The following is a 22,185-nucleotide window of genomic DNA, read 5'->3' as shown; positions in this document are numbered from 1 at the left end:
CCTAGGTAGGACTACAGTTGAAAATTAGCCAATTGGCTAACACTGGCGCATTTACAGAAATGTTCATTAATGTGCATTGTCCTAATCAAATAAATAAATAAATAAACTGGGCATTCACTCCCCCGTGTGGGCTTGGTTTCTGTAATACCCCGGGAGACAGCCTACCTTTATCAGTCCCCACCTTGAGCACCCTCTCTGTCCACATCCTTCCTGGACAGCACCTCCTCCTTTCTGGATTCATCAAAGCATGGACACCCCTGGAGGGGGTACCTACTGCACGGGCCAAATGTTTCTGCCGGCAGGAAAGAGAGAGAGAAGGCAGAGAGGAAAAACTGCATGAGTTCAATTTTAAATTAGGAAAGTGTTTCAGATGATATCCAACTTTCTCTCACCAACATATCGACCCACAAGCAAGGTGTTAATCTTTCCGTCTTGCTTCAATGTAAGTTTAAAGTGTTAAGGTCCCTCGCTGTGCATTGGATGAAACAGAAATAACAGTGGAGCAGACAGACAGAATGTCAGGTCCAATCGACGGAGTAGAATAATAACAATAATTTAACAATAATACATTTTATTTGTAACGCACTTTACATTTAAAGAAATCTCAAAGCTCTACAGGGAAGATCATAAAAGCAAGGTAAAAAAACATCAGTGTAAAATATCTACAAATAGTGCGACAACATTTTTGTGCAAGTTTAAAACTCAAAAGTTCAAAATAGTAGATTGACTAAAAAGTAGAAAATTGACTTGTTTTCGTCATTCAGTCCAACAAAAACGAGTCAGACGATCAAAGAGAAAGAGGTATGGAATCAGAGGCTCCAAAGGGCCTATGAGAATGTCACGCAACCAATAGAGACAGGGACAAAAAACAACAACATTACACACTTTGGATAACTTTCAAACCCAGTGTGTGTGATGAAATTGTTGTGGTTTGGGGTTTTTGTTTGGGTGCATGTTTCCCTTTCTTTGGCCTCCTTGTGTTTTTGTCTGTTTTCTCCGTGGTCCTGTGTTCCTGGCCCTGTCTTGTTCCCCTGTGTGTTTGTTCTGCTTTCTGCTTTATTGTGATAGTCAGCTTCCTGTCTTGTCTTGCCTTGTCTTGTCGAGCTTCACTTTGTTTGTCTGATTGTCCTGCCCCGCCCTGATGCGATTCACCTGATGTCTCACCTGTTCCCCAATACCTCGTCACCTCTTGTATTTAACCCGTGTTTCATTTGTCTCTTGTTAGAGCATTCCAGTTTGTGCGTCCCACCGTGGTGTCCTGTTTGCCTGTTGCTGTGAGCGGTCCTGTGCCAGAGATCCCTTGTGATCTTGCTTTTTACCTGTTTTTGTGTTCTTTGTTCCCAGGCCTGTTTTTGGACTCTATTCCCTGTTGGTTTTTTGGACATCCTGGCTGTTTTTGCCCTTGTGGTTTGCACCTTATTTTTCTATAAAGTCACCTGTGTTAGCCCGCCAACCTGCATCTTGGTCCTTCTTCCCCTGCTACCCATAACAGAGGTGCCTTTAGTTTAGCCTGCAAGAGCCCAAGCAAGGTGGAAGCGGTGAAGTTTTTGTTTCAGCGTAAATGATGTTTGGCTGAGGTCAAGCACTCATTTCAATACGGCCCAGATGAATACCTAAGCGTTTCATTTACGCTCAGTGTTTGCTCTGAAGATTACATCATTAATCCACGGAGACGGAGGATTAGGGTTTGTGGTCCGACACAGGCACAGCTGGGACAAACTAAATTGAGGTCACATTCTTAGAGACCAGGTTTCATGCCCTTTCATCCTTATATCTAGATTCCTCATGGCATCAATAGATGAATGATTGGACTTGGATTAAACTGGGGATTAACCACATGTTTGATGCATGTCAACGCACAGTGAATGATACATTTCATTTCGTACTATAAAAGCAGTTGCACATTTTTGTATTCCCATTTTGTATTTATTCAAACATATATTCTTACATTTTACTCCTATTATTTAATGTATATTGTATGCATACATATTGTATCCTAGTAGATTACATAATAATCTTGTGTGCTGTGTGACTGATTTTGCTGCTGTAACACTATAATTTCCCATTTTTTTGGGATCAATAAATATCTATGTATCTATCTATCTATCCATGTATCTATCTATTTTTTCTATCTATCTTTCTGTCTATCTATGTATCTATGTATCTGTCTAGTCTACTCTATCTATCGTATCTATGTATCTATCTAACTATATATCTATATATTTATCTATGTATTATCTGTCTATCTATCTATCTATTATCTATCTATCTTCTGATCTATCTTTATCTATCTATTATCTACTATATATCTTATCTATGTATCTATCTTTCTGTCTATGTCTATCTTCTTCTATCTATCTATCTATCTATCTATCTATCTATTATCTATCTATCTTCTATCTATCTATCTATGCTATCTCTATCTATTTATCTATCTTTCTGTCTATCTATCATCTATCTATCTATACTATCTATCTATCTATCTATCTATCTATCTATCTATCTATCTATCTATCTATCTATCTATCTATCTATCTATCTATCTATCTATGTTTTCACATTAAAGCCCCTACACAGATATTTTTACTTAATCTACCTGATGAGACATTGTCTTACTCTGAATTGTGTGCGTAGCAGTCTAACTTTGCCAGATCCTCATCCAAAGCATGCCAAAGGAGGGTCTGGCTACTCCACGTAGCATTCAGGAACGGGAGGAAAACGTGCTCTGGGTTATTGGCATTTCTTTAATCGTCCTGTGCAGCGCTATGAGCCGCTGTGAAATAGTCGTGGGAGAGAAAACTCCGATTGGACAGAAAGTCTAGCTAGCTGTCTCAATTTACCCTTCAGAGATCTGAGGAGCAGTAAAAAAAGATTTCAACAAAAAGAAAGCGGAAACGCACAATGCATTTGAAACACACTGTAGAAATCCTGGAAGTGGAGGGTCAAGGATATAGACTATGTGTGTAGAGAATGCTCAGTCTCTTGTTAAATTTGTCAGGATGGGACATTTTTTTTTTACCTTTATTATTCTCAGTGTCACAATTCTCCATACCTTATTATATTATATGTACTGTATAATATTCTCTGCAGCATACTGTGTTTTTCCCATTGGTTATCAAGAAATCAACATACTTAAAGCGTCCATATTCTGCTCATTTTCAGGGTCGTAATTGTATTTTGAGGTTGTACCAAAATAGGTTTCCATGGTTTCATTTTCAAAAAACACCATATTTTTGTTGTACTGCACATTGCTGCAGATCCTGTTTTCACCCTGTGTGTTCGGGTCTCTGTTTCAGCTCCAGAGTGAGACATCTCACTTCTTTACTATCTTTGTTGGGAGCTGCACATGCTCAGTAGCTCGGTAAGATCTCATCATCTAGATGACTCTTTCTCCAGCTCTGGTCAGTCCAAGGCAGGATTAGCTGGGAGACTTCTTCTAGACCAGGGACACTTGTGGAAAACTTGCAGATCAGGGACAGGAAGTAGTTCTTTTGGAGATTATGATGAACTAGTGGCTGTTGTAGCATTGTGTTTTGCCATTGAGAACAAGCTAGCATGCTACGGTTAGCCACCTCGTCACGGCTAGTGACGTAGAAAGCCGTGCAGATGTTGACCAGCTCACCCGGGGACTGAAGACAGAGGACATTCAGAAACCGGATCTCACTCTAAACAACATGGATGGTTTTTATGCGTGTGGAAGCACCAGAGACACAAGATAACACCCCAAATCCCAGAAAAGGTGATTTATTTTTTAATAATACAGGCACTTTAAAATTTTATCCTATCAGAAAATGATACAATGCTTACACTGTCAGACATTAATTAAACTGGGACTTCAGAATCACAATTAACAAAGAGACAAAAAAAGGTTTTGGAAAATGTAATTGTGTCACCACCATCCATAATTACATTAGATTTTTTCCAGCTATAAGTAGCTTTATTAATTCTTTTGTGCATTACATTGTGGGAAAGTTGTTTACATCGATAACACACTACACCTTGTTTTTTTCACTATGCATACTTTTTTACAATTTTTATTATACTTTATTTTCTTACATGTCCAGTGTGAGCACATTACTTATACGTGAAACACTGCTTATTATTATGTAGTATAATATGTTCTTTGCTATGACATGTCAAAAATGTTTTGTGTGAAAACGGCTTCTTGGATCAATCTGTTGCTAAAATATGAATGAATATGACGAGTTTTGTGGATGGTAAGATGGAATGGATGGAATATTGTGTCTCATAAGACTGAGCCACAACCAATTTTGCTTCTATGATAAAGTTAGTGAAGACCCAGTTGCTTTTAATGTAACTAGTGAGCTAGTCGATGCTCTTTTATCTTTGACCAGAGGGCGGCAGTCAAGCGCGCGCGCACACACACACACACACACCACACCCAAACCCACACCCAACACCCCCAACACCACACACACAACACCACACACACACACCAAGAAAGCCAATTCAAGGGATCATTATACTGGTTAAAATTTATAGTTGTACGGCCAAAAATTTTTAACACACCTTCTCTTTAAAAACTTCCTTTTTTCATGACATTTACTTTGAATTTATTTTTTAAAGGCATCAAATACAAATAACTGGGGAATTTAGCTTAACAAAAAATGTAAAATACTGAAAACATTTTTAAAATTCAGTTTTTTTTTCAAGTACTTTACTTTTTGTAGTGCGCAAACCTTAGTATTCTCTCAATGACTTCATAGGAGCCCCGAAGGGTTTTTCCTTTCACAGGTGGCCGGCGGGGTTAAATTAGGGGAATTTATAAGGGATTTAAAATGATTTGGGGACCACAAATCGGTTGTCCACCGACAGCCTATTGAAAACGGGTAAAGGTGGGGCCCAAACTTGGCCTGTATATTAAAAATAATTATACATAACAGTGTTAAAATGTGGCTGAATCATACCAAATTTAAAATTGTCCCTTCCTTAAAATTTTAAAGGGTTTTTTAAATGTTTTGTTTTTTAAATAGGACGAAAAAAGGTTTTTATTTAAAATTTTGAAGTTTTGATCTCAAACAAAAAAATATCAAAAGCTTTCCCAGGTGATTTTTGAGAGGGGCCCCCCGTTTTTGGAAAGAGCCCTTAAAGCGATAATTTTTTTAAAAGACCTTAAACCGTTTGGGAGCCCCCCACTGACAGAAAACGAGTATTTCTCTGCAGAGAGGGTTTTTTGATCAATAACTACAGTAAATCAATTTCTTGAGTTTTTTTTCCCCTCCTCCATTCCCTGTAAATCGACTAATCATGTTTTATCAAATTAGCATGGGGCGCTGAATTCAGGGAAAACGGGGAAAGCTCAGGCGTTCATCTATTGGATGATGGATCACACTGTAGCCTCCAAAGCAACGGTGATGGCAAACGTCGTCCCGCCTCCTCGGAACCCTTTGCAGGGTTGTAATTGGATGCCAGACTTGTCGCGCCCCATCTGCCCAGGTTAGGTTGCTCTGCACCGTTCAGATGCTCAATTGATGGGCGTACCGAGCTGTGCAGTGGAGGGAGATACCCTTACATGTTTCATTGTAGCAAAAACAAAACCATGTTCAATCCTGGTTACATCACTTCTTGTTGCTGGTTTCTCCGCGACACCCATCCTGCAGCTCAGTTCTTCCTCCGTGCGCGCGGCGACCAGCGGGTTGGACGACGCTGTTGCGGCGTTTTAAAGGGAAAAAAGCTCATGGCAGAATAACAACACCAGGCAGTGCATCGCAGCCGGTTTTTCTTTTTAATTTTAATTTTTTTTTTTTAAATCCGGATGAGGTCATTTGATTTGGAGCTCTCGCGCACGCACGGTGGACTCGGACAACGCAGGTACTTTGGGAGAATTGGATGAAACGCACCTGCCGTGAGACAGCGGACCAACCGGAGCACATGGACATCTGTTCCCAGTCTGCATGGACCTTAAATCGGACATTCATCTGAATATTTCTATCTCTTGTTTCGCCGCAATGGCAATGGAGGATTCGCAGTTTTTAATCTCCATCGGTTTAATATTTACTTCAAACCGGCCCGAGTGTGGGGATGACAGCTGATCGCCCCTCCTCTCCCGTGACTTAAACAAACACGCGCTCCATCTGAATCCGCTGCCCACCCATCGGAAGCCAGAGTCTCAGTTTCAGCTGGGTTTAACAATAGAAAGAGCGCACAGGGCTGCGATGATCCCCCCGCCACACACACACCTTCACCTTTCCCTGATCAGGTTACCTTCACACTGGCCAGTCAGTTGAAGGTTGTCACATTCCACTGAAGGCCTTCGGATTTAATTTGTAGCCTATATACTCAAAGATAAAACAGCATCCGTGTGTTCTGCAGGAATGCTCTGTCCGATCCCCTCTCCACATGGGAACTACATTTCTCCTCTCGCTCTTTGGTACTTTGCGCTAACCCCATGGCGGGGGATGATCCTTGAGTAGCCGATCAAATAATCAGAGTCGTGGTGTCAGCAGAGGCTTGAGCCACCAGGGGATTTGTGTAGATTATCGCCGGACTGCTATTTTCTTGCCCTCGGTTCACACACTTCACTGAATTTAGCGGCTTTGGATGTGCAGCCTTGTTCCCCCTGCTACCCCAGCCGCGTGGAAACTCCAGCAGGGAAGCCTGTTTACAAGCCACGCTATTCATAGGAAAAGGGGGAGACGGGGTTTTATTCATCAGCAATGACTGCCACGGAGGTGTTTGGACCCAGATCTGAAGATTCGAGGAGTTCGGCGCTGCTGTCACCCCGTGGACCCGGGGGAATGAGACGCGCTTTAAGGCTGTGATTCCAGCACCACTCCCTGATTACACGCGCTGTGCCCGGGATGCCGTCGCTGTGACCGGGAGACCCTCAGCAGAGCAGAATCAAAACCCAGCACCCAGATCACTCCCCGGACCCGTTTTTGACTCTGTACCGGGCGGCTCCCGGAGGATGTTCCAGCCAGGATGCTGCGCTTCCCCGTGAAGAAGATCCGGAAGCAGTTCAAGCTCCTGCTGCTGCTGGTACTGCTCACCTCCGCCGTGTGGTTCACCTACCTGCACATCAACCAGGGCAAGACCATCAAACTCCACTTCAACTACGGAAAAGGTACATGCGTGGTCTATTAATCTCATGCATTCCACTTTCAGACTTTGGAAAATTATGTGAGAACTAAAAGCCCCTTAATACAATTTAAAGGGTAATTAACAACTCCTTTATGATTACTGATACTTCACAAGGTACTACCATAAACTAGTGTAACATCACTATAAAGTCACCGGTACAGCTGGCTCCTGTAGGAATATTATAGGGATATTAAGATAACATGACAAGGCAACCATAATCTCACCACATAGTAGCCTAACACATATAAGACACATAGACTCAGAGACTCTGACTCCTCTTTATCAATCCTTTTGGGATAACTCCCGGAAGGAAATTGAAATTTCCCGCAGCAGTTTTCAGCAATTTAAAAAAAAAAAAATGCACACAGTATAGAGAGAAAGAAGGACAGTATAAAAATAACAATAATAAAAGTATAAAAAATACTACTAATAATAAAAGCTTTAGCTATAAAAAGACATTTACCATAAATTATCTGTTAAGTGTCAAGGTGTTTATGTGAGTCCAGGTATGTGTGTGTATGTACTGTCCTCTCCTCTGTATATAATATAATACATATAAGTGTCAGATACCAAAACTCATGTGGGAGGTATAAGCATAAAGCCCCTTGAAATATTGTTATTTGTCTCATGGATTTATGAAAAATCCCTGAAACTGATTGTTCTCCGTTGGGTTGTGTAATGTGTGGGACTAGAGAAGAAGTAACACACAGATGCTGCTTGTCTAGTTTCCTCCTGCAGCCTCAGCTGCACCGCTGTGTCGGGCCAGGTCCAAAGCCAGACCCCCGCCTTCAACATTAATAATCAAAGGGCTGTTCATAAAGGTGTCTTCAGAGGTCACAGGCATGCCAGTCACACTTGGAAAAATACCAGGGGTTCGGCACTACAGGGGAGTAGATCTCCATCGGCTTCTGTGATGCTTCTGATTACCAACGCTTGATGGCTTTCATGGCTGGTTGTAAGAGCGGATTGATGCAGAGTATTGTACAGAAATAACAACTATTAATGAAATAAATACATATAAAAGGTGTTGGCTGATGTAAAGTACCATCCCCTACTACAGATTCAACACAGGATGGTGGTGTACTCTATCTCCTGCAGCTGTCTGTGTAAAGTGATCCCCAATGATTCTTATGTCCTTGAAGAGTGTACACCACACACTATGTCACACACACACACACACACACACACACACACACACACACACACACACACACACACACACACACACACACACGGACGCATGCACGGCACAGACACACAGGGATCAGTTCATTGTCTCTGATCTCAGCCTTGGGTTTTTTCCACCGACGGACCGGTTTAGTTTTAGTTTTCTGATGATAATGAGATTCATATTCATACTGATGGCTGAAGGCTGCCACTCTGGCTTGTTGCTTTTGGTTACTGCAGCTAAGCAGTCTGGGAGTTTGTGTCAAGATCTAAGATAAGAATGTAAACCAGTGGTTCCAAAACTGTGGGACACGTCCCCTAAGGGGTGTGTGTGTGTGTGGGGGGGGTAATGAATAGTCACTCTCAGTCCTACTATACTATCAGATATCATTGCATTTTGCGTTCTTTGTGTAATTTTGCTGTCGCTGCACTGTTGCTGCTGATTTGGAACTTGCACAAGAGCGTGGCAATTTCCATTCTCTGAAATCACAAAGCCTGTTGATATTTTCAATATTACTGTTTCTCATTTGAGGGATACCTAATAGTCTGCCTTTGTGACTCATCTGCTGCGACTGTCTTGCAAGCGCCGAAGCTGTTACGCTGTATTTTGCTGGTCTGTGTGTGTCTAATTGACTGTCTTCCATTTAGCAGGCATCTGAGCAGGTCAACTCACTTAACCTCTTATGAATAACATGTCCCCTTTCGCACCAAGGGTTTCTAAGTGAGACGTAGCCGTTACTGAAAACGGGGCTCCATGAAGTGTGTAAATATTCATATCAGGCTGGCAGTATTCTCTCCACACACACACAAAAAAACTTCATTTATTCTTAGCACTGAGATGGGCCAGGTAGAAATAATGTAATTTTATTTTTGGCCTGCCTTATTTGAATATTAAATAACAATTTGTCAAATTTCCACTCGGCTTGTTCTCCTTTTTGAGGAAATTAGATTTATCTCAGGCAAATCCTCTCCTTGAGTGAGCCCATGTATCATCCTGATTACTGCTAGTACTTCCTCCACTAGATAACGTCTTATTGGCATATGACCAGCAGACCTAAGAGATTTACTGTATTTAAGGATCTTGGCATAAAGTCGGCAAAGTTGGCATAAAGTCCCATTGTGGCAGTGTGTATCTAATTGTCGGAGACAGTTTACAGCTGATGATTTTATACACATTCAACTGTTTCAACCTTTAGCACTTCAGTGAGCTCATGTGCGGGGGTTAGCATAAGAGGGAGCAGAGGCCTGAGACTTTGAGAAGAGGCCTTCTTATTGGCGCCCTGCGGAGTCTTCATGGCAAAGAAACACGATTTTGTAGTAAATTCAACATTTCTGGTTGAAACACATTGCGTGTATCCTTTAAGACCTAGCAAACACGTTGAACGCATTTTCTACTTTGTAAAACATATGCAATGGCTTTTGTGAATGCTTTGAATTGCGCTTTGTTTACATATGTTGGATGCTTTTGTCTTCTCTTATATTGATACCTTTTTGTTAGACTGGGTAAGCCCCGCCCACTCTGCCGGCAATTTGATGTCGCCCTGCAGCTCGGTCTGGAAACCTGCACGTTTAATTCTCTTACGATTTTGTGGGATCCAATCACAAACTGGCTTATTGTAGGGTTAGGGGTGGCAGTAGCTCAGTCCGTAGGGAGTTGGGTTGGACACCGGAGGGTTGCTGGTTCAAGTCTCAGTACGAAGTGTAGATTGGTAGCTGGAGAGATGCTACTTCCCCTTCTGGACACTGCCAGGTGCTCTTGAGCAAGGCCCCGTACCTCCTGGGCCAATCTGGAATCTTGCCCCTTATGAGGTCATACGGGGAAGGTTACCTACCCTCTCTCTGCTTTGCCCGCCCAGAGAATTTGGCCCCACAATGAGAAAGAGAGACATCATGGCTTTCAAACGAGCTAAGTGGCAGTTGGTCAAGGCCACACCCCCAGCTTCCACCTTGCCCCCCCCCTCTCCTCCCAAAAAGCTACAGACTCAGAAATGACACATACTAAGGAAAGCTCATTGTGGGACTGGTTCTAGTGGCTGGAATTCTGCACCAAGGCTGAATTTTGGGAAAGAGACTTCAGATTCAGTATTAGGGGACCACTAAGGTCTATATAAAAGAGACTTCAGATACAGTATTAGGGGACCACTAAGGCCTATATATAAGAGACTTCAGATACAGTATTAGGGGACCACTAAGGTCTATATAAAGAGACTTCAGATACAGTATTAGGGGACCACTAAGGCCTATATATAAGAGACTTCAGATACAGTATTAGGGGACCACTAAGGTCTATATAAAGAGACTTCAGATACAGTATTAGGGACCACTAAGGTCTATATAAAGAGACTTCAGATACAGTATTAGGGACCACTAAGGTCTATATAAAGAGACTTCAGATACAGTATTAGGGAACCACTAAGGTCTATATAAAGAGACTTCAGATACAGTATTAGGGGACCACTAAGGCCTATATAAAAGAGACTTCAGATACAGTATTAGGGGACCACTAAGGCCTATATAAAAGAGACTTCAGATACAGTATGAGGGGACCACTAAGGTCTATATAAAGAGACTTCAGATACAGTATTAGGGGACCACTAAGGCCTATATAAAAGCATCCCAACCATGTCATGGGACCTTTGAGATCCTACTGTGGTTGCTAGGCAAATAAATCAATTTTGCAGAAGTGTCATCAGGTCATTTTGATTCAGAATTGTCATCAGTCAGACACCAAGCCAGCCGCAAACATATTGAAATGGACCATCATTTTTCTGTTGCTAAATTATTCAGTACAGGATGGAGCTGTGTGAAAGACTGATGATTGAACGGTGATAGGCAGTGCACTCACGTTTTTTTTTTTAGATATTTTTTTTCCTAGCAAGTCGAGAGAGAGAGAGAGAGAAGGGATATCAGGAAGATAATGGCCCAAACAGTAGTTAGAGAAGTGAGGAACTTTAGTTTCTAAAAACTTGAGAAGTTACTTTCTACATTACAAAAGATACCCAACGAGAAAACTGTAGGTGGGAACGCACAAACACAACAATCTGGATTTGCTTTGTTTGTGAATGTATCATTTACATAATGCTGCTCTTGTTAATGAATAAGCCAGTCAAAGAAATATAATAACAGCACAATGAGCAATACCGATGGGACTTGAGCGTATGTGTGGGTTTTTCTTGAGGACTTCATTTATCGTTTCTTAAAAGCCGAGGTAGCTGTTGTAACTCCATACACGGGGGAAGCCAAAAAAGGTATAATTAAATAGTTTTCACCGGCCAGACTAGCTTTATTTAATCAGAATTTCAATGAGGAAGTGTGTTGGCATGCGGTGCTGCGGTGCATATTAGATGAGTGCCACATTTGTGCGGCCACCCAGTTGTACAACAACCCCCCTGTTTTCCAGCATCAACAGGTCCACTGAGGAGGAGGAGGAGAGGAGGAGGAGGAGGAGGAGGAGGCTGGCTGCTACATACAGGCCTCTATTGATTAACTATGATGACACATGTGGAGGTATGCATACACTCTTCCTCTATGTTGCCTGTATATTTTTAAAATGGCACATAATACACACATACACTTCATATCATCAGCGCTTAGAAGGGATAAGGAGGAAGTCGGAAGGGGAGGTCTCAGGGGCCTCGACAGATTGGCTGCCTGGTTGCCCGTGGAGACAACATATGGGAAGAGGACTGGGTGTGATAACTCTGGGCTTATTTATCAAGGCCGACGAATTCACAGGTTTTGAGGAAGCTTGAATGCTTTTAATATTCCCGAGAGACTCAAAATATAGCACACACACATCTTTTGGATGCGGGTGTTGTGTTCAAAAGGTAAAACTGACTCAAAGAAACACATTCAAACACTCGGTTAAAGTTGCAGTTCGGCCTGTTGGATTCGGCTCGTGGTTTGTGTCTCAGCAGCAACGCCTTCAGGCTGGCTCGCTGTCATGGCAACCATGCCCTCCGATGTCACTTTCCCTAATTTTAGCTCTCGTGGTTCACAGGTTGGTCAGCTTTACCTCGGACCAGAACCACTTTGCCGTCTGTGTGCGTGTGCAAGGGATTAAATGCATAATGTACACAACAGCTTTTATGTGATCATTTATTCATGCAACAAATAAATATTGTCAATTACCTTTTTCAGATTTGTGAATAATGCAGCTGCTCTGTGCCTACTTTCCCCCTTTGATGAAACAGAGCAGTTGTTAATGGAAGAAGGAAGAACAGAACAAAAATACGTAAACAACCTAATGCTTAGTAAAAAGCAATTTCCCAGGCAGTCCTGTTGTATATCTTAGGTGCGTGACAGTTGAATTTAGCAGCTTTTATAGGGAAACCGAGCCCAGCGTGGGTGCAGTCTGCAAGTCTGCATCAACAAAGTGGTTTGGGCATGCTAAACCGGCGACACGTGTGAACCCAGCTGGGGGGTGCGTCTTTTACAGATTGCTTCCATTTAAGGACGCTGGGCCTTTATATGCCGTTGGAGAAAGCTCTGTTAATCCGAGGGAAATGGGGAATAAACATCAGGAGACATTCTGAAAGGGATGAAGGTAACACTTTACAATAAGGTACACCAAACAAGGGTAGTTACTGGTTTTGAAAGAGTAACAAATGATTAGTTACCCTTTTTCAGAAGGGTAGTTACCCTTTTTCAGAAGGGTAACGGAATGATTAGTTACCTCTTTTCAGAAGGGTAGTTACCCTTTTTCAGAATGATTAATTACTCTGTATTTTAAACTGTAGTTACCTTTTTTCAGAAGGGTAACATATGATTAGTTACCCTTTTTCAGAAGGCTAGTTACCCTTTTTCAAAGGGTAGTTACCCTTTTCCAAAAGTTACCCTTTTTCAGAAGGGTAACAAATGACTAGTTACCCTTTTTCAAAGGGTAGTTACCCTTTTTCAGAAGGGTAAGAAATGATAAGTTACCCTTTTTCAGAAGGGTAAGAAATGATTAGTTACCCTTTTTCAGAAGGGTAGTTACCCTTTTTCAAAAGTTACCCTTTTTCAGAAGGGTAGTTACCTTTTTCCAAAAGTTACCCTTTTTCAGAAGGGTAACAAATGATTAGTTACCCTTTTTCAAAGGGTAGTTACCCTTTTTCAAAAGGGTATTCACACTTTTTCAAAAGTTACCCTTTTTCAGAAGGGTAAGAAATGATAAGTTACCCTTTTTCAGAAGGGTAAGAAATGATTAGTTACCCTTTTTCAGAAGGGTAGTTACCCTTTTTCAAAAGTTACCCTTTTTCAGAAGGGTAGTTACCTTTTTCCAAAAGTTACCCTTTTTCAGAAGGGTAACAAATGATTAGTTACCCTTTTTCAAAGGGTAGTTACCCTTTTTCAAAGGGTAGTTACCCTTTTTCAAAAGTTACCCTTTTTCAGAAGGGTAAGAAATGATAAGTTACCCTTTTTCAGAAGGGTAGTTACCCTTTTTCAAAAGGGTATTCACACTTTTTCAAAAGTTACCCTTTTTCAGAAGGATAACAAATGATTAGTCCCCCTTTTTCAAAAGGGTAGTTACCCTTTTTCAGAAGGGAAGTTTCTCTTTTTCAGAAGGGTAACTACCTTCTTAAAAAGGGTAACTAATCATTTGTTACTCTTTCAAAAACAGTAACCACCCATTTTTGTGTACCTTATTGTAAAGTGTTACCAGGGGGAATTTTGAAATTGTAGCTGTACTAATGCGGCGATTTATATTCTTTAGAGCCATACTGTTTGGCTGGCTTAACAGAAATATTTCTGATACTGTGCAAGCCGGTGATTTGATTTTCAGATGGAAGTTATTAGAAACCTGGATGCTTTCAGTGCTGTGATTGTAAAATTGAAACCAGTATAATCTGTGCATGTATCTTCACTGGCCATGAGAAATGATTAGATATAACAATACCAATATATGGAAACTGCATTACATATGAAACACTCAATTCATTTGAAGCGACTATATCTTTCACTTCTTATTTCATTTAAAGGGTTGTGCCTTAAAAGCAGGTGACAGTAAATGGACTGTTCTTATATAGCGCTTATAAAGCACTTTTACATAGTACAGGAACCATTCACCATTCACACACAGTGGCTGAGGCTGCTGTACAAGGCGCCACCTGCTCATCAGATGAACACACACCGGGCTGTAGGGCCAGGGATTGAACCACCAGCCTTCCGATTGGCAGGCAACTGGTCTACAAGTCTAGCACTGATCCACAGCCGCCCTGTCAGTCCGTTGTTAGCTTGTGTCTGGGGGGCTGGGATGGGGGGGGGGGGCTGTCAGAAGCTCAACCAGATTCATGGTTGAGCTATCCCACAGCTTAGCTGACCAACCCAGTAAATCTTTGCCTCTGGGTAACTCCACAGCCAGGATGAGTGATGTCACCACAATGACTCACACTGCATCCTCATTGTGCCTAGATGCTGTAGGACCTCTGTGGTGGAGGTGGACACAACAGATGGACTAAGAGGGGGAAATAATCTCTTATATCTCTTATGGCTTATATTTAATTGCGCTTGTTGTCATAACTGTGCCTTTGCCTGATTCTCATGTACATGTGCATGTCTTAAATTATCTTGCTCATTGACGCTCTAGTCCTCCCTTTTGGGATTTCCGATTTCAAGCAAATGCACAGTGCTACTGGACAGAATTTAGAACTGGGCTAAAATAATTCACACTTAGTATGTGTTACACTATCAACCCCCCTCCCCGCGCCCCTCCTCCGCCAGTGCCTTTCACAACTCTCAAGTGTTGCGGCAAGATTAACAAACGTGGATACAGGGAGATGAAGGGAGGCCAGGTTGGGAGGTGAGCAAAAGCGTTGGAAAAAACGCAAGTCCAGAGTGTGTTAACCTCGGGGTTAATGACATTTTTGTTGGCCTGCCTAACAAGCCACCATCAACGCACCAGCTCTGCGCCATGCATATGAGCATTCTGGCCCAGTGCCACGACTTTGCCGCAGGAGATTGGTCCGTGTGTGTGTGTATGTGTGTGTGGAACAGAGAGATTTAGCGTAAAAGACAGGGAAATAGGAATGTCTAATGTAATGTTTTGACCAAGTGTGTTATTGCGTCTGTGTGCGCACCTCAGCGACCTCGCTGCCGTGTGCACTTTAGCCCCCGAGTTTAGCCGAGCAGAAGAGGAAGCGGCTGAATGATGGCACTGTCTGCCCGCTGGCGCGCTTGCTGTGAGTGGGGGACGAGCATTTGGGGGGAGGAACAGAAGAAGAATGACACCCTTCTCACGCAACAGGTGGGACACGCAGCAGGATGCACCAGGAGCGGACGTGGCTGGGACTTATAATAAACCCAGCTCTGTAATCTGTGTGTACCTGGAGCTGTGGTTCCTACACGGGTGTGTACACATCAGATGGAGTTGATTGTGGAAAGCTATTCAGGTGCATCCTATCCACCCTATAGAGCAGGAGTGTTTATCCCTCGTGTTGTCCTCCCTCCCACAATACAACATTTAGTTTTTTCTGTCCAAATTGAAAAAATAACTTTTTGTTCGCTTTGTTTTTGTTACTTTTTTCCATGTTTTTTCCCCCACGTTTTTATGTTTTTGTCCCTTTTTTCTTCTGCGCTATTTTTCTCCCGTTTTTTAATCTTTTTTGGTAATTTTTGTCACTTTCTTCAACGTTCTCTATCAGTTTAATTTTTCAAATGCCATAAAATTGAATAAAACACCCAAATATCAAAGAAAGTAGTAAATTTATCATTTATTTTACTTGTAAAGAGCGTTGTATGGAACCCTTCACATAATTCTTTGGACATTTCGGTTGATAGAAACCCAAATTTCTGAATGGAAACCTTTTAGAAAATGGGTCAAATTTGACCCGAGGACAACAGGAGGATTAAGAAATGAGAAACCATCAAAGAGCGAAACAGAAAAGCGGGAGTGTGACAGTTGTCAGGTGGGAGTATCGACTGGAGAAGATCGTGATCCTTGCCGTGATGGGATTTGTCAGTTTCCCTGCGCTCGAACAGGGTTCCACTCTTTACTTCCCACCTCTGCAGAAGGATTTTCTTTCATAGCTGGGCTGTATCAGCTCTGGTGTTGCCTTACTGTAAGTGATCCAGACCTTGCAGGATTTCAATCAATCATCAAAGAGTGTGTGTCTGTGTGCTCCCCGCTGCTCAGAATGAGCTTTCTGTAGAGGCGGTTAATGGAAAAGGTCACCTTTCCTCGAGGCTGTGCTGGCTCGCCGCAAAGACAGAGAAAGGATCAGAGACGAGGGACAGATAAACCTCAGAGACCGAAGAGACAGGGTTGTTGGTTGCATTGAAGTTTAGCTTTGTGGATTCCCTTTTCTTGCAGCTCTGTTGAAAAGTCATAAAAACGGATACACTTGATATAAGAGAGTAAATGGACCATAGCGTGCTGGTCCCAGTGTGCATCTCTCGTCTTAGTTTTCGCTCGTATTCCCTGGCACATTCTGACTTTTCAATGCTCACACATGAATATTTACACATTCATGGAACCTGATCTGGAGATAGGAATTCATCTGCATTTAGAAAAGCTCGCTGGGTAAAGTTGAGCAGTGGGTGGGAATGTTTTTTTCACTTTGACATTTAAGGGCTTTCACTAACATATTTTGCTGCTGTGGAGGTCTTTGGGATGGCACAGTCACTCAGTCAGTAGGGCAGTTGGGTTGGGAGCTGGAAGGTTGCTGGTTCAAGTCCCCATACAGACCAAATTATAGTGGTGGACTGATGGCTGGAGAGCCCCCCCCCCCAGTCTGACATCTCTCCATTAGTGCGTGTGTGTGTGTAGTTCAAGCCTGTGTGTAATAATAGAGTGAAAACATAAGTATATTATAATTAAAAATGTGTTCCAGTGTTAAATATTCTTTAGAATTAAAAGTGTATTGATCTTTAAAAAGGTGTATCTGCATTGTCATGCCATCGTCATTATATCAGATGAGAAATGGTCTCAGAACGACAATGCTATGCCAATAATTTCTGGGACAATTTATCATCCAGCAAAATTTGTTATCGTGACAGGCCTACTCTTAACCTAGTTGCCGTTCACATCTGACTTTTTCCTATCTTTATATCTCATTTTTTTCCGCTTGAAGCGTAGGAGAATCAGAGGAGGCGAGAGACGAGAGCTCAAGAAGGAGAGAGAACACGGGCTGCACTTTGTCATTCTTTTGTCTTGCGTCTCAAAGGCCTGCTCGCCGGCTTGATTACCATGTGAGCTACTTTGTGAAGGAGTGCCGCACAGCCTTCTGAGTGCTATCAGACACTGTTCCCTTTTTTCTATTGTGGCCAGTCATGAGGAAAGACATTCAAGAGAAGGGGACATTTTCCAGTTTACTCTGGAGCGGTGTTTGTGTTTGCACAACAGTGCATACTTGCTTTGAGAGCTTCCCCATCTGGATGAATGATGCATGAATTTTAAAATATCCTCATAAATTGAACTTTTTGTATTCGGCGTATCATACTCAAGTCCTCGTTTACTCCTCATATTCTAGTCTCAATCACGCTTACACGGTTGATAGAAAATCAGTTTTTCATGTTTTGATCAGTGAAAGTGATGGTTGAGTTTTCATTTTTCAACGCTTGTTTTTTTCCCTGCCTCTTTCACTGACAACTTTTTATTTGTAAGAGCTGGGTTTGTTACTTGTGGCCAATACTGCGGCGAAAAGTTGCAGGCAAATAAGAGGATATAAACCAAGCTGTCAAAGAAATTTCAGTCACAGTGAAAGTTGTCAAGTAAACAAAACGAGTGGCGGATGGTTACATGGTTTATGGCAAATGTTTTTTGCATATTCTAGTCTTTTCATTTTCTTTGGCATTGCACATATATTAAATGTTTCTTTTCTGGTTTTACTCAATTCTTACCTCTAAGAAGTAACTTGCTTGAAACATGGAATCCATAATGGTGAATTTCATGTGCTGCTTTTGTTTTTGGTAAAGGTTAAAATGCAGCACTGACCCACTGCTAGTATCAGCTTGGCTCGGCTCGGCTCTACTCTCCCAAGGTGCCTGGTCCTCCTTTTTCCTTTGGAGATTTAGTACTGCCTCATGCAAGCGTGGCTGGTTGTCATAGCGCCGCCGCGGGAAACTGCCGTGACATAACGTGACACAAACACAGAACGCCGAAGGTGTGTTGTTTTGGATTCTCGGCATGAGGCTGCTTGCCAGAAGACACATTTAGTTTCTAAAGAAGCTGGAGGCAGCAAAAAAAACACTACTGGCTGAACTACTCTAACGCGGCCGGTTTGTTCAGGACACCCCCGTCTGTCTCTAGCAATGATGTGATTAATGACGATTCTCTCTGACCAATCAGTAGTCTGCAAGATTTCGCATCCCCTTTTGGTATCACCTGAGCTCGCTTGGAACCTCGACATAGATAGTACAAACTGTTACCAGGTACCAGGGACTTTTTTTAGTAATGGAAAACCAAAAAAGGTGAGGTGGTACCATGCAGTGGAAAAACGCTGTTAGCTGTTTATACTTGTGAGAAGCATGTTGTGAAATGGATTATGCATCTTAAATGTCCCATGACATGGTGCTCTTTGGATGCTTTTATATAGACCTAAGTGGTCCCCTAATACTGTATCTGAAGTCTCTTTTATATAGACCTTAGTGGTCCCTAATTCTGTATCTGAAGTCTCTTTTCTATAGACCTTAGTGGTCCCCTAATACTGTATCTGAAGTCTCTTTTATATAGACCTTAGTGATCCCCTAATACTGTATCTGAAGTCTCTTTTATATAGACCTTAGTGGTCCCCTAATACTGTATCTGAAGTCTCTTTATATAGACCTTAGTGGTCCCCTTATACTGTATCTGAAGTCTCTTTTATATAGACCTTAGTGGTCCCCTAATACTGTATCTGAAGTCTCTTTTATATAGACCTTAGTGGTCCCCTAATACTGTATCTGAAGTCTCTTTTATATAGACCTTAGTGGTCCCCTAACACTGTATCTGAAGTCTCTTTCCCAAAATTCAGCATTGGTGCAGAATTCCAGCCACTGGAGCCAGTCCCACAATGAGCTTTCCTTAGTATGTGCCATTTCTGAGTCTGTAGCTTTTGGGGAGGAGAGAGTGAGGGGTAAGGTGGAGGCTGGGCCAAATTGTGTGGGCCAAATTCTGGACGGGCAAAGCAGACAAAGGGGAGGTAACCTTGCCCCTTACGACCTCATAAGGGGCAAGATTCCAGATCGGCCCATCTGAGTTTTCCTTTTCTCAAAGACAGAGCAGGATACCCAGGGCTCGGTCTACACCTATCACCATTTCTAGCCACTGGGGGATCACAGGCAGGCTGGGGGAACTCACATTAAAAAACCATATAAAGTCAATATTATTAAATATAGTGAGTATCTTAACAATGGATTCTAAAAATGCAGGGATAAAAGACATTTCAATGTCTAAGGGCATTTCCACACCTGTAGTTTGTTTGCTCTGGTCTGTTTGGAAACAAGTGTTTCCCTTGGTTTAGTTTCCTTTCACACCGACTCAATCGAAGAAAAGCATTACGCAAAAATGTTCACGCTTATTGGTCAGATGTGTCGAGGGCAGTGAGATTTTCAAATGCACGCCCCCTCAGGATTGGCGACTTTCATTGCTCAATGCTAGACCCTTAACCTTTCAGATTTGGGTCTGGATTTCCAGGCTGGCAACACAGGGACAAAAGTATAAACTAGAATAAAAGTCTAGTAATTTAATATGAGCATAGCAGGGCAACAAAACGAATATGCACAACCTGTGGCTGTTGTTGATGTCTTGGGTTTTAGATTCCCATCTCAGTGCACAACTCTACATGGCTTCATCTACATGACGGCACAGAGAAGACATTCTTAAAAGCTCGTCTGACAGAGAGGCCATTGTACGCCTAATGTCACCACACTTTCCTCCACCTCCTCCTCTTCCACCCTCTCATCTTCCATTTCCCTCTTTCTCGGTTGCTCTTTGTTTTAGTCTTGCTTCTCAGTAGAGCCCGACCGATAAAGGATTTTTAAGGCACATACCGATACAAATATATGGTTATTTAAAAATCCGATATTCCGATATATTGGCTTATATACAGTATATTTAAAAAAAAAAGATCCCGAAACGCATTACAAAACATAAACAGATTTCCCTAACATCAGTTATTTGTAGTTATTTATGAGTTCTCACTAATAACATAACATAAACATAAACATAAACATCATTTGTTTTATTGTCACAACAGAACAGAGGAACATCAAAATATATTAAAGTTCTGATACATAAAATGTATAAAAATACAAACTTAATTTATGAAACTTAAATTCCTTTTAAACAAAAACACATAAAATCAGTGTTGCCAACAGGGACGCTGTAGAGCGTCCTCTGGTGGACAGACTATGCAGCGCCAACACTCATAACTCATAATGGTTGACAGTCCGTTTTTATTTTTTAAAGAATCCATTTATCAGAATCATTTATTTGTCATTAGAAATGATTCTGATGAATGAATACTTGAAAAAATTCAGTCGGCCATTATAAATGTCAATACCGATATATTGGGAAAAGCCTAATATTGGCCAATAATATCAGCCCGCTGGTAATATCAGCCTGCCGATATATCGGTCAGGCTCTAATGTATATTTAAGAAGAAACCAAGATAGAGATATGGCTCCCTACTGTATTCCAGCTTTCTGTGGGTGTGTATCTCTGTTTGTGGGATGAATTGGCACGCTGCTCATACTGACCCGAAGTTCAAGTTGTATTGTGCCTTGCATGAAACATAAAGCAGTCGGCTCTGGGCAGTTAAAGGCTTGTTCCTCTTCTCTCTTCCAAAATGGAAATACACATTCCAAAAAATAAAAGTGCTGCATGCAACAAATGTGTGCGCATTCAAACACAATTATGAATAAAAAACATGCATTAAAAGCGCAATTAAAAACCACAGCATAAAGCCATTAAAATACCGGCAATGCAAATAAAGAAAGTTGGTGAGACTGTAGATGACACATGACTGGAAATAGATAATTTTGTATTTAGATACTGCATATATGGAGACCATGCTGCATGTAAAAGGCCACAGTTTTGTGTGTCCTGTTTAGAGCCCGACTGATATATGTGCCGGCCGATATTAGCCATTTCCCAATCGGTATTGGCATTTATAATTTAAATATTCATTCTTCCATCAGAATTATTTATAATGACAAATACGTGATTCTGATAAATGAATATTTAAAAAATAAAAACGGACGGTCAACCATGTTGTGAGTGTTGGCGTTGCAGAATCTGTCCACCAGAGGACGCTCTACAACGTCCCTGTTGGCAAAACTGATGTGTTTTAGCTTTAAGTTCCACATCTTAAGTTTGTATTTTTACACATTTTATTATCAGAACTTTAATATATTTTGATGTTTCTCTGTTCTGTTGTGACAATAAAACAAATTATTATCATATTATTTCAGTGAGAACTCATAAATAACTACAAACAACTAATGTTTGGTAAATGTTTTGTAACACGTTCCAGTATTTTTTTTATTTTTTTAAATCTTCATCAGACAATATATTGGCATATCGGATTTTTAAATAACCAAATATTCGTACCGGTATCGCCCTTAAAAATCCTTTGTAATACTGTTATACTGTTACTGTTATATAATACCTCATAGGACACTGGAATCTGTGCAATTTCATTTCATACAGTGCAATATTTAATACATTAACCTTTCCATTACTGTGCAATATTTATTTACTTAATATTAGTACTTAATCATTTCATTCCATCACTGTGCAATATTATTTATTGTGTTAACACTTACCTATGCTTATTCAAGCTGATTTATATATGTATACTTGACAGTCACTACACTTTATATCTTTGACTTTATATTTTTGATATTTTGTTATATTCTTATATTTTTTTGTGTCAACACTGCAAAGGGATTGCTTTAATCTCGTTGCACAAGTACCGTGTACTTGTGTATAATGACAATAAAGGCATTCTATTCTAT

The 22,185-nt window shown here is 41.3% G+C and overlaps 1 protein-coding gene across 1 annotated transcript in view; it reads left to right on the top strand.

Moving 5' to 3' along the window:
* The first annotated feature begins 6,942 nt into the window (after positions 1 to 6,942).
* The window catches only part of b4galnt4a (beta-1,4-N-acetyl-galactosaminyl transferase 4a), a 175,045-nt gene continuing 159,802 nt past the window's right edge, over positions 6,943 to 22,185 (top strand). The window contains exon 1 of the mRNA XM_032524296.1: positions 6,943 to 7,084. Coding sequence (XP_032380187.1) covers positions 6,943 to 7,084 — 142 coding nt within the window. The remainder of the gene's footprint in view (positions 7,085 to 22,185) is intronic.

The sequence above is a fragment of the Etheostoma spectabile genome, chromosome 8 (genome assembly GCF_008692095.1).
Source record: "Etheostoma spectabile isolate EspeVRDwgs_2016 chromosome 8, UIUC_Espe_1.0, whole genome shotgun sequence".
In the NCBI taxonomy this organism is placed as follows: domain Eukaryota; kingdom Metazoa; phylum Chordata; class Actinopteri; order Perciformes; family Percidae; genus Etheostoma; species Etheostoma spectabile.
The sequence above is the reverse complement of the archived record's forward strand: the minus strand, read 5'-3'. Positions and strand labels throughout refer to the sequence as shown.